Source organism: Cydia fagiglandana, chromosome 2, assembly GCF_963556715.1.
Source record: "Cydia fagiglandana chromosome 2, ilCydFagi1.1, whole genome shotgun sequence".
NCBI classification, from domain to species: Eukaryota; Metazoa; Arthropoda; class Insecta; order Lepidoptera; family Tortricidae; genus Cydia; species Cydia fagiglandana.
Window position 1 is genome coordinate 6,342,373 of NC_085933.1, and position 13,667 is coordinate 6,356,039.

A 13,667-nucleotide genomic window follows, 5' to 3' on the forward strand; every position below is an offset into this window, starting at 1 on the left:
AGTAGTGCAGCTACGGTCAGAAGTTACCCTTAAATGTCGCCACAGTAGTGCAGTTGCAGTTGTTATCGGAATTTCATCTTAAGAGTGACATGCCATTTCCAACTGCAGCTGCAATACTGTTCATTTTACTATGGAAACGCGTCGCTGTCATTGTCAATTGCCATAGAAAATGAACAGTATTGCAGCTGCAGTTGGAAATGGAATGTCACTTTAAGTTAGGTAGGTAGGTTCGTTTTATAGTTGAAATGAAACACCAACTTATTTTAAAATATAGGTAGGTACCTACCAATTTTATATTATATATCAGCTATCCTAGTGTCCTCATAAATAACTGAAACGTGTCAATCCACTAATGCATCGATGCAATAAAATAAAAAATTGTTTTGTACAAGGGTTCCAATTAGGTATTACCTACCTAAGAGATAGCTTAGGTAGGTAATTAATAGTGTCCGGAGTAGCGGTGGCAAATTTCACACAGAGGGTAATGGAGTCGTTTTTACGAGTATTTTTTAAAGATTGAATAAATAAATTATTCATTTACCTAAAGTACTTAGTAATTGGAAGTAAGTACTTAAAACTCATTTTTATAAAACGATTTCAGGAACACCCAAATGTTATGTCGTAAATGTTTTGGGTTATTATTCAATTTATTTTAACAAATGTCACCAATCATCGATATAATATTTTTTTACCATATGCAACCGTCCTTCTTTGATCAGATGTTTAGCAGATAGAAGAATCATATGGCAGGTATTACTTCTTAGTCTAGTAATTTTTAGTAGTGACTAATATTTTGATAAAAAACATATTACCTATGTATGGTAATTTAACGCAATTACGCAAGATAATTTATAGCAATTATTATGCAAAATTAATAATTTAATCGTTATTCGTTTAGTCATAAAAATACTTAGGTGACTCCATTATCTTCTGTGTAAAATTTGCCACCAACACTCCGGACGCTAGTAATTAAGGATGTCCCGAAAATTTTCACACTTGAAGAAAATATTTGTAAACTCAAGTTATTTACTGTTTATCGCTTAAACCAAATTAACCTAATCAAAAAAAAATCCACCTAGTTAAGTATAGTTAAATAACTAAATAAAAAAATGTATTGTCACCATAATGTTATTAAACTTATAAACGAACCGTAAAAATTTAATGGTATCACAGTTTTAGTATACATTACATGCTATTAATTTTTATCTAATTATATCTCACTTTATTAAAGTAATGAGCAGCTCCATAATGAAAAATAAAGAAATGCATATTAAATATTTAAAACGCTATGTCGTTAGGAGTAGGGACCATGTTCATTTTGTATTATTAAACAGCTTCTTAATCTCTTTTACGCCAAAAGCGTTGACTAACGCTCCGTCTCTTATCTTCATATTAACAGCTGCTATGAATAAGCGAGCTCGCTATACATGCCGTAGTTCAACTCGGATGGTAAACCGATAATTCCGTTTCGTTCGCACGCATTGGCTTGTTTACGCGTGGAAGGGGGAACATTTCTGTTGCGGTTTGGTGCTTCTGAGCTTAATCGTACTTCAATATCAACTGTATTGTAAAGGTTTTAAAGTTTGTTTTAGAGTGAATGATTTTGAATAAGACAGTAGAAGTAACAGCTCCGCCTTAAAAATGGAAGGTGGTATGTAAAAATTGATGAACATGTATAGGAGTCCTTAAAGTGACAGAGTGCGCTGGCGTGTCGGGCTGTGTATATTGTCTCAAAATGTCGTCGCGCGAGGCAGCATTGTTTATTATCAAAAAGTGATAAATCAAATGACTCTGCAATAAATACTTCATCATTTCCAAACTGACTTTTAAGTTGTTTAACAGTGATTTAGAAATGTTTTAGTGAACTTGAAAACTGTGAATCAACAATAGAAAAAAAAACATGTGATGTGAGTTGGATTCTAATAGTGTGAAGACTGAAAACTGCTATCGAATTTCTCTCTTCATATTTTTTACGCTATTTACGCATTTGAAATGTGATTTGAATCGGAACAAAGTGAAATAAATGCACTTATTGCAAATGGTCCAATATTAAGTTACATCCAAAAACAGGTAATATACCTTTAATTGATCTGCGCAGAATTTAAGAGAAAAGCGAATATGGCGGCCATATTAGGCGTGTTCCGGTGATGCGCGTGGACCACGCCCACCATGAGCTCGTTCCTCATGAACGGCGGCTACCAGCCGCAGCCGGACCCCAAGTTCCCCCCCTCGGAAGAATACAGCCAGGCCGACTACATACCCCCAGGGGAATACTACCAGCACCAGCATCTGCAGTACGGTTATCAGCACCAATACCCGGTTCAGCTTGGTTCTGGATACGGTTATGGGGGGTACTATCACCCAATTCCTCAGCATCCTCCAGTGGCGCCGCCACCACGACCGCCGGAGCCATCGCATCCGTCGGAAGCGGACCATGGTTACGTTCCGCATAATGATGTCGCTCCTGGTTTAGCTGAGCTAGGTCTAAGACTAGAAAGGCATATAGAGGAGGCTGCCCCAGCGGGGAGGAAGCTCCATGCGTTGGGTAGAGAAGGGTCCCCAGGGTCAGAGCTTGATGATGAGAGGCTATTGTTGGACAGCCCGCCGGTAGAAGACGATGATTCGTCCATATGTTCTGATAATACGGACAGGGTTATTTATCCGTGGATGAAGAAGATTCATGTTGCTGGTGCTTGTGAGTATTTATCCATTTATTGCAATGTATGATAAATTGTTCAATTACCTATGCATGGTGTGTCTGACCATGGGGCTTTAAATCCAGAGCTTGATTTTACTCGCTAAACTGAGCTACTTTTACTATGGAACCAATCCTAAAATCAAGGATTTTTTTTTGGCTTTTCCATTGAAAACGTCGACATCTGATCAGCCGAAATGTATGAAAAAGTAAAAAAAAATTCGGGATTTTCGGGGTTGGTGCTATAGTAAAAGTAGCTCAGTTTAGCGAGTAGAATCGAGCCCTGGATTTAAAGCCCCATGGTCAGACACACACTGTATAGTTTGCAAAAAGTATTCACACGCAATTTCCAACGCAGCAGTGGTAAATTAGAGTCAGACAAACAAAGCTAATTCTACATGATATTTGTAATGTCAACGTGTGAAATTAAACATTAAACATGATATTACATATTTCATGTTTAATTTCTATGAAAATAAGACATACCTACATATTACCTAGGTACTCACTTTGTTCTGTTCAAATCAGTGCATAGTTAACTTATTTATATGGACTAACTTATTGAAAGAGAGTACCTCTTTGCGCCTATAGTTCGTTTTTTTTAGCATTATAGGTACAATTTTATTGGTGGTAATTTTATTGTAGGTACAATTGTATTTAGCATGCAAACATGCAAAGAATAAAGCGGTTATTACACTGATGAGGACTTCGGATGCGCCGGAACCGCCTAAGAAGCGGTTTTAAATAGTTACAAACTAAATTCCAGTAGGTATGTTTGACTCATGATTCTCATGAACGTTCCGTCATTCTTAATTCATGATTTTCGGGTTAATTCGAACGTACACTGACAGAGTGATATTTGTATCATATTACCTATTTATAGTTATCGTGCGTCTCACCCGCGGTAGGTAATACATGTAGGGACCTATGCGAAATGTACGATTATTGGCATAAATAAAAAAGTAATTCTGATATCAAAGTACTTACATACGTTCAAATTGGTTTTGGTATTTTAGTCAGACAGATAAAAGATAAATACTTATATATAATTTAATTAAGTCCACAATATGGTAGGTAAATTGCAAAAGAAAAGTTTATTAAAACGAGTCATACTATAGCTCAGAACAAAAGAAAAAGTCCACATCAAGAAGACATAAAAAGGACATAACAAATAATTATAGGTAGGTACATTTAATTTGCTTGTAGTAGGTATTAATAGCAAAATGAATTAGTCTAGTTAGGTTACATTGAAATACATACATTGATTCGTTTAATCGTCTAGCCGTTAACAATTACAAAATTAATCAGTACCTACCTAACTTATAGGTAATAACTCTTTAATTTAATTTCATTTAATTTCATTTCATTTCAATCGTCAATATTTCGACAAAGTGACAAACAAGAAAAATTAGTATAGATTGTGTCACAAGGGAGCAAAAATGGCGTGGTTGTATACTGAATCCTAAGCGCAGTGTTGCAGCGTAGCTTCTCATTTTATATGCACTATAATAGATGGTTGTTTTTGTAATTTGTTACACTTTATTAACGAATAAGGTACCGTTACAATACAAGCGACTGTTATTAATAAGTATAAAATACAATAGGTGTCATAGGTGAATGTAAATAAAACGCGCATTTTGTTCTAGCATTAACATTCGGATGATAACTGCAGCAGCATTTTGCAACACTAAAAGTGACATTCCATTTCCAACTGCAGCTGCAATACTGTTCATTTTCTATGGAAATTGACAATGACAGCGACGCGTTTCCATAGTAAAATGAACAGTATTGCAGCTGCAGTTAGAAATGGAATGTCACTCTAAAGGTGACAGTCCATTTCCGACGACAGCTGCATTACTGTTCATTTTACTATGGAAATTGATAATGACAGCGACGCATTCAGTACCGGTAGTGCAGCTGCGGTTAGAAATGGAATGTTACCATAATACTGACACATCGTTGACGTCGGCACTCGCTGCAGTAATGCGGCAGCAACATCAAAGTAATTTACTCGTACCGAGGAAATTGATAGTAACAACGCCCGCATCATTGCTGTAAAGTTGCAACAGTACGGGTAACATTCCATTTCTGACCGCAGCTGCACCACTAGTACGAACGCGTCGGTGTTATTGTCAATTTCTATAGTGAAATGAAAGTTAGCGTTGCTGTCGTTGGAAATGGACTGTCACCTTAAAGGTGACGTTCGGATGTCAACAGCGCTGCTGCATCGTTGTTGGCGCCGCTGTATCTGTCGATTTCCTTGATAAACTGAGTAATGATTGAACATCATAATCGCGACAGTAATGCGGCGCGGCGCGATATCAATGCTTGAATTTTAATCATAATCATAAATCATAATCATAAAGTTTTTATTTGCAAGAACACGGTTACAATAAAACTAATAAAAGGTCTTAAAAATATAATAGTTCCACGTATTCAACCTGCAAGCAGGTGTGCAAATTAACATGCAATGTGCTGTTAAGGAAAGTGACAGATGCAACGTCACCTTAACGCTGCTGCAGCCGTCATCGGAATGTCACTATTAAAGGGAAATTCTGTAAGGAATAGTTAAGAAACAAAACTATTGACAACACGCAATACCGTTTTTGGATTTAAAGTGGATATTCAGATGACGACTGCAACAGCGTAACATTGGCGGCATGCGTTACTTTCCTGTCGCTGCCGCAATGCTGCCTTGATTCACAATTGTCGTCACGATGTGTTCGTGACGTTCAACACAATTTATCAAGGACATTTCCAATTTCACGTTGCCCTAAAGGTTACATTTGAAACTGCAGCTGCGTTACTATTTGCATTGTATTTGTCAATTTGCTTGATAAAATGAGTTGATTGAACGTCAATACCTGGGTGACCGAGCTTTGCTCGGAAAACATATAAAAACTCAAAAATACGCGTTTTCCCAGAGATAGTTAAAACCTAGCTAGATCAACCTCGAAACCCCCATATAGCAAATTTCATCGAAATCGTTAGTGCCGTTTCCGAGATCCCAAAAATATATAAATAAATAAATATACAAGAATTGCTCGTTTAAAGTTATTAGATAGATAATCGCGGCAGTAATACGATAGTGGACGTCACAGTAATGTCACAACAGTAGGTAATACAGCTACAATTGCCATCTGAACGACACCTTGCAGCAGCAACTATAATTATAACTATAATTATAGCAACGCTGCTGCAATCGCTGAATGTGGCTTTAATTTATAAAATGGACAAAGTATATAGGTGTATGGGATCATGTACCTTAAATTGGTACAATACTCAATATAATACATCCCTTGTATATGTTACTTACAAATATAAATATAAGGTTTTAGTCTTAGGATATCGTATTAACCGAAAAAAAAATTAAACTGTGTTAAAAATTACTTATGAATATACCTAAACTTATTAATAATAGCTAACGACTTCATACAATTATTTTACAATATCTTGCATTTGCGGTTGTGGTCTCATGGTCTGGCAATTAATACTCATCGAGACAATTCTAAAAACCCCAAACACAATTAGGTTTCGTTGTTTTATCACAGAGTTCCTATGGCCACCTCTGGTCTCCATCATCAGATCAGCTCGATGACACCATAATATTACATTGTCACCCGACTTACGTATGTATGCAAAATTTCAGCTCAATCGGAAACCGGGAAGTGGATCAAATTTAACTTGCAAGATTTGATTACAGACAGAGACATACAGACAACGGTCAGATGAAACTAAATAAAAGCTTGTAACAATACCTGGTATGCAAATAAGGATTATCTATCTATCACTATCAATTAAAAGGTTGACTCGCTGACCCTGACATCCCCAAGCCTGAAACCTGAGTAGAAGCCTTTTCAAGTTTTCAGTTATCTCTACGCTTCTGTCCAATGCATTTTGTTTTCATTTAATTTATTTAATATTTAATAAGCCAGTTACATAAAATATAATACTATACAATACACAATCATCTTCCTGGCGTTGTCACGGTTTTTAGCCATTGCTCATCGCAGCCTGGTGTCCGCTTGGCAACTAAGAATTTGCATGGGCATTCGTTTTTACAAAAGCAACCGCCATTTGATTTTGTAACCCAGAGGGGAAACTATTGAGATTCGCCCGCTTTACTCCGTTTTCCTTCATCGAAAAGCGTCTGGTAAATATCAAGTTATTTATATATCACACATAAGTTCCGAAAAACTCATGGGTTTGAACCCTAAATAATCAAGTCCTTAAAATGAGTAAACTTTAAGAAAAAAAAATTATGATGGAAAAATATGCAACGATCAGTGTATAATTTTATTATTTGAATACTATTACTAGAATATTAGTATTCTAGCCCACTTGCACCATCCCACTAACCCAGGGTTAACCAGTTCAACCGTTAACCTAGTGTCCAATTGTATTGGTAACCATGGTAACTCCAGGTTTGACCGGTTAACGCCGGTTAGTGGGATCGTGCAAGTGCCCCTAATAATATTACTTCAACATGAGTTCAACATTAAATAACTAACTTACGGCGCGATTCGGGAAATGAATTAGACATTCACTAGATATGAAATAGTAACGATATGTGACGTTCCACGGCAAAAGGTACCCTATAGCGGTTGGCGCTTACGCTATTATTAACGCCGCTCCAATATTATTGCGGCCATAAGGTACCTTTTGCCGTGGAACGTCACATATCGTTACTATTTCATATCTAGTGAATGTCTAATTCATTTCCCGAATCGCGCCGTTATTCTCTACATGCCATAAAAATACTTAAAAAAACTCAAAGCAAATCTTTACAGTAAAGAGACTCTTTTATTAAAAGTACGTTGAAACAAACCCAACAATGGGGACCCAAATATTTATTAATAACGTACTTAAGCACGTGCAAGACACCCAACTGAAGATCAGATTAATGTCACCGCATTAGTTTCCTTTTGGCGGTTAATTTTTACATTGTGTGGCGCCATTTTAAACGCATTAAAATGCATGTTGTTGGTGTTTAAAGGACCTAACAAATTGCACGCAATCAATATTGCTTCAGAATGTTTGGATACTTGAGTCCCGATGTCTTTTGATGTGTTGTGACAGTTTACTAATGCGATGTCATTATCCTTTAGGAGTTTTGTGTGACACAAAGGAACTCTCATGTTGATGAGCGTCATTTAGTCATTTTTATAACTTTCGAATAAGTTTTGCGGTTGAATTCGCTTTGAAGATTAAATGTCTTTTTGTAAAGTTGATTTCTTTGTGAAAAGATTTTAAGGGATATCGATCAATTCGAATATTAGAATTAAATAAAACACAATAGTTTTTTTTCTATGCTATGTTGAATATATATAATTTAATAGCGTATTTTTATTAGTTTTAAAGTAATATCTAAAGAAATATCAGTTGGTTAAGTAACTCTACTAATACCTAATACCTAAGTACCTACTAGTAAATTACTACTTAGGTATGAGTAATTTTTTATAAATAGGTATCAGAAAACTTAATTGCAGATCAATTCCACTTATCAGTTAATATCTGTAGTTATATTGTGCAGCCTTATTGATTTTAAGAACACCAAGTAAGAAATGAGCAGGTGCTTGGGGCCTCTTAGTGCAGACACAAGACAATTACTTTTTAAACCTCGTATTACACTCACTAGTGTACTTGCAAAATAAACTTTGTTCTTTGAAATATAGAGTCCACATTTTGATCATACAATTACCGAACATGCGAAGCGGACAGTAAGCTACTGATAGCCAGTTGGCAGGTTATTCGTTATATCCGAGCGGTGACAGGCTTTTCGTCTTATAATTATGCAGGAATGTCAACATTCGTCATGAGTTCAAGAATGTTCTTTTGGCGGAATTTAGGAATTGGCAGGTGATTTAATTGTGAGGTGAAAAAAACAGCATTCTTGGTCTTGCCTCATAGTCTGTCTTCTTCTTTCCAATATTGAAAATGTGTTCCGTGTGGTTTATTAAATCTATACCAAGGTGGCACTTGAAATAAGATTAGAAAACCTGTTTAACTTAGAATATAATACACGTACCTATATTAATGTTAGTTATGGTTGCTGTGTCGAAAAGTAAACCTTAGGAAATCAAATGAAATAGGAAATTAATTAAAAGCAGATATCGAATTTTAGAGGGCAAAATTTAATAATAGGTAGGGAGTTTGAAATATATAGAAATAATACTGAAATAAACATGAATAAAACTCTAGATTCTAGTCAGGACAAAAGAATACATCTTCTATCTCGTGACATTGCCAACATCATCGAAAGAACATAGACAAACTCGGAAGGATACGAGTACATACCAGAGTTCCTATATAGAGAAGTCAATGATCGATGCATTTAGCAAATACCTAGCTCTAGCTCTAGAGTCTAGAGTAATGTCCTCAATATCCTCATACATTGATTTAATACAACCTCCGTATCTTTTCTCATCAAAGCGAACGCAAGACTGCGGAAAACCAGCCCGAAACCAGCTACCGAGCACCGCTTCGTTACCCTATCACGTCATCAGGCCATGCATTCGTAACTCCATTGATTACACGAGCGAAGATTCTCGAACAAACCAGTGTAACGTGACCTTGAAATCCGATAAAATTACGCGTCGATCAGAGCACTTATAATGGCTCACTTGACCGGTCTACAGTAAGCGATTGAAATACCATCCCAGGATGACAATCTCAATCGAACAAGCTACCTGCGACCGTGTGGTCTCATGACCGATCTCCCAATCTCGGGCCGATCTCACTATCGAGCAACGTGGTGGTCCGTCATTACGATCCAGGCTCCGATGGCATTGTTCTTAAAACAAATGACGGGTGATAAGCGGCGCGAATGTGGTGTAAGCAATTTCTTCGGTGATCGATCAACCCTGGTGTGATAAGGACCGCGAGGATGCACGCTCGACTGAGGGCTTATCAGGAATCTTTAAATATTGTTTTAAATATTCTTGCAACTCTTGCTGTCAATATTCTGCCATTTATTTGCACAATGTGGCTTAACTTTTCATTCCACGAATTGCTAAATGACTATACCAACCCTTGACATCAGATGAAACTAAACCTAATATAGTTATGCTTCAGATTGTAACATTATTACATTATTATACCCTTTACGATGGTCATAGTAGAGATGTCCTTTTTATACAATTAGTCGTCTATTACAATATTTCTATTTGAGAATCTGTCCCTGTACAACATTGAAACTATCTATCTAAAACTAAACTGCTCTTGCCATAGATTTCGCTTTAAAAGTACCTACCTATTACGTGTAGTCTGTATACTTACGTCCACTTCTTCCTAAAACAAAATAGACTTATTTCACCAATATATTCCTACCAGTTAGGATGTTCTTGACCTGCTGCCAGATTGGACGAAACTCAGCCACCGCCTGACCACTACAATCTCGGGCCCGCGGGCGCGCCGCACATTCCTTGAACATTCCTCCCGGTCCCTAGGCCTTGAGGCCGCCCCTTTCTAACCCTTGAGGTTGATTCGTGGTTATCGTGGAAATTTAGGCTTTCTGTCCCTTAATAAACTATAGTTCCTATAAAATAGTGGGTATGTAAAGGTATTTATTTAACTGGGTAATACTAAATTGCTAAAAAAGATAAAAAAGGTCGCGGAATCAAATCGATTGATATTGTAACTACCATTGCAAAAGGCGGAATAAAATGTAAAACATTTTAACATTTTTAACCCGAAATACCTAGGTATAAGGTGTATTCGGGTAATACCGTATGTCGGATAGTTCTGAAATTCAGATGAAAATCACCCTTAATTCCATCATAATAAAAGTCTCTTTTCGGAACTATCCGACAGTTTTTGACATTCGGAATTACCCGAGTAAACCTTACTAATGAATAATGTTATCGATGCGTCGTATTTTGATATACTGGAGTTATTAAGTTTTTTATGTTCAGTAACATTTAAGATATTTAAAAAAAATGATAAGAAATGGTTTACTTAACGGAAAATAAAAATTCAGTCAAAAGAGACAAATAAATTGTAAGGTTAGATGGGGCAAGAGACCCTTGTAGGGAATCCTCACGTTGTTACTCTTGCCCTTGCAAAATTGATTTTTCATTGTTTATAAACTGTTTATTTTACCCCATACGACCTTAATCAATGCAATTTATGAAAACAACGTCAATGTTTAGAAGACCTACCACTAAGTATTATCTGAATTAAAGCTACATAATTAAATTAAATATAATTGGGCTCAGTCACACACATTAAGTAAGTAAATATTTTTTATTGTGCATGTGCACCATAAATTTAAAGGTTAGAAGATTAGATCTATAAAGGTACGAATAGATTAGTATTTATTGTTCTTAACACGAAAGTTTTCGTACCCCCTAAAAACTGTCTTGAATTCTTCAACGATGTATCCATTGCATATGTAATGTAAGTAATGTATCAATTTAAATAGGAAATTGGAAAATTACGTCGCAAATAACACTACAATGCACCATTGTTGTGAGGAACTGTTAGCTTTTGTTAAGCGATTGTTGAAGCCAAGAATAGGGTTGAAAGCCTTCAAATACAAGCGTGTCGAATATACACTTTTGGGTTTGTGTAACGGCTTAATGCGTACTGCGTACTATGTATCTTTTAAAGAACAAGGATGAAATAATTCAAGCCAAAATATTACTTTGCTAATCCGCGAAAAGATAACGTGCTAGTCAATCAGTAACCCTTACTTACTTACCTACTTACTTGCGTATTTTTTACATGCAATTAATGATGAAATACCCACAACTGTATAGAACCGTAATTTGGTCAGTTAATGTATGCAAGATCATCATCATCATCATCATTTCAGCCTATATACGTCCTACTGCTGAGCACAGGCCTCCTCTCATGCGCGAGAGGAGATCCTCCTCGTATGCAAGATGATCCTATAGTAATATTTTTTTATGTTATTTATGTATATTTAATTGAAGCAAATACTATCTTCTGTAGTTTTGTAGTTTGAGAGATTATTATATTTTATAAGTATTACTGCTGAAAGAGGGCTCGTACTAGTCGTACTGAATTAATGTTAATGTAAATTGTTGTATTTCAAGAATAACAATCGCCGTATCCGAAGTAGATATTAAAGAATAATAAAAATTAGGTTGGGTACAAGTTCTTTTTTTTATATACAATTATTAATAAGATTTTTTTTTATAATTAATTTCCGTAAACTAAAACAGGTAAGGTTTACTCGGGTAATTCCGAATGTCAAAAACTGTCGGATAGTTCCGAAAAGAGACTTTTATTATGATGGAATTTAGGGTGATTTTCATCTGAATTTCGGAATTATCCGACATTCGGTATTACCCGAATACACCTTACTTATATTTTACGACATTTAGGATGTGAGGCAACAAGCATCTTTGCCAACTAACAAGCCAGCTACTCTAATTTGCTTTACGCAATTAATCAAAACAAAAAAGGAAGCTCATGCCCGCGCATTATTATGCACATTAATTATGGCGTGCATTATTCAGCCACACGCCACGCCGTGGCACGACTATTAATGTGACTATGTACGGGTAGATAATTATATTTATACATGTAGGATTGTAGGTTGGTTGTAGGTGCCCGTAATTGAAGGGCCCGTAATACTTGGAACATGAAGGTGGTTTTGATGCTAGAGTACAGTGGAAAATTGCGTGTGAATCCTTGTTTCTGTGTTATCACCTAATATTGGTTCGTCGTCTTAATCCTGGTTAATATTTGATAGTCTTTTAGTGTAACATCATTTTAGGATTAAGATGCTGTAGTTTATTATAGGTACTTGGTTTGTTAAGAAAGATGACTTATGAATTCTTTTCTTTCACAGCTAATGGCTCATTTCAACCAGGGATGGAGCCAAAGCGGCAGCGGACAGCCTACACCAGACACCAAATCTTAGAACTGGAGAAAGAATTCCACTACAATCGGTATCTTACGCGGAGAAGACGAATAGAAATAGCCCACACTCTAGTCCTGTCAGAAAGACAAATTAAAATCTGGTTTCAAAACCGACGGATGAAATGGAAGAAGGACAACAAACTACCTAACACCAAAAATGTTAGAAGAAAAACTAATCCCGCCGGAGTCACGACGACCGCGAAGGGAGCCACACCAAAGAGTAGATCAAATAAGAATACGAATAACAATGATAAGAAGAAATCAAACAACAACGGACGACCAGATAGTATAGAGAATGTGACGGATAATATTATGAATGACTTACACTGCGTCGGTGCGCAGCAGAATTTGTCGCATGATCCTTCGATCAGTCCGATGTCGCACACGGGCATGAATCCGGGGCACGCGATGACGCAGCACCAACTCCACATGATGGGCATGCATGGCATGGACCCGGGCATGGTGGCGAGCCTGGCGGCGCAGGCGCACGGCTCGCCCGTCACCGCCGGCTGCGGCTCGGGCATCAGCCAGGCCAGCCAGCCCGTCATCAAATCCGACTACGGTCTAACCGCCTTATAATGTGTAAAGAAATAACTATATTTTCCTCTATGAACTTTCAGTTTTCTTACCATTCCTTTGTGTCGATAATGTGTAAAGTGATGATTAAATTAATTTAAGATTAAATTAATTAATTTAAGATTATTTTAAGTTGTGTAATATTTAGGGTAACCAGTCAAATAATTGGATGTTTTGGATAGATAAGTGGGAAACTTTACAATGTCAAAAGTGTGATTATTAATTATTTTAGGCTATAGATTCTTCGAGTGTTGGGTTTGTACATTTCGCTTCAAGTCATTGTCGTCATCTAGGTATACTTTAAAGAGCAGTATTATATTATGTCTTAGTTTGATATCTTTAATACAAATATTTTTATTTTATAAACGCCTAACTATAAAATAATCAATGTAAAGTAAATTGTTACTTATATTTACAACATTTTTGTAAAGTTACCATTTATTACATTTCATATTTAAGAGAGTGTATAAATTTTCGATTTTCATTCTATATGTTGTGGATATAC

The 13,667-nt window shown here is 36.3% G+C and overlaps 1 protein-coding gene across 1 annotated transcript; it reads left to right on the forward strand.

The window, feature by feature from the left end:
- The first annotated feature begins 1,171 nt into the window (after positions 1 to 1,171).
- LOC134674717 (homeobox protein Hox-C4) lies at positions 1,172 to 13,448 on the forward strand. The gene is made up of 2 exons (XM_063532845.1): positions 1,172 to 2,695; positions 12,516 to 13,448. The coding sequence occupies exons 1-2, from the start codon at positions 2,170 to 2,172 to the stop codon at positions 13,163 to 13,165; spliced, it is 1,176 nt and encodes a 391-aa protein (XP_063388915.1). The 5' UTR covers positions 1,172 to 2,169; the 3' UTR covers positions 13,166 to 13,448.
- Positions 13,449 to 13,667: the final 219 nt, after the last annotated feature.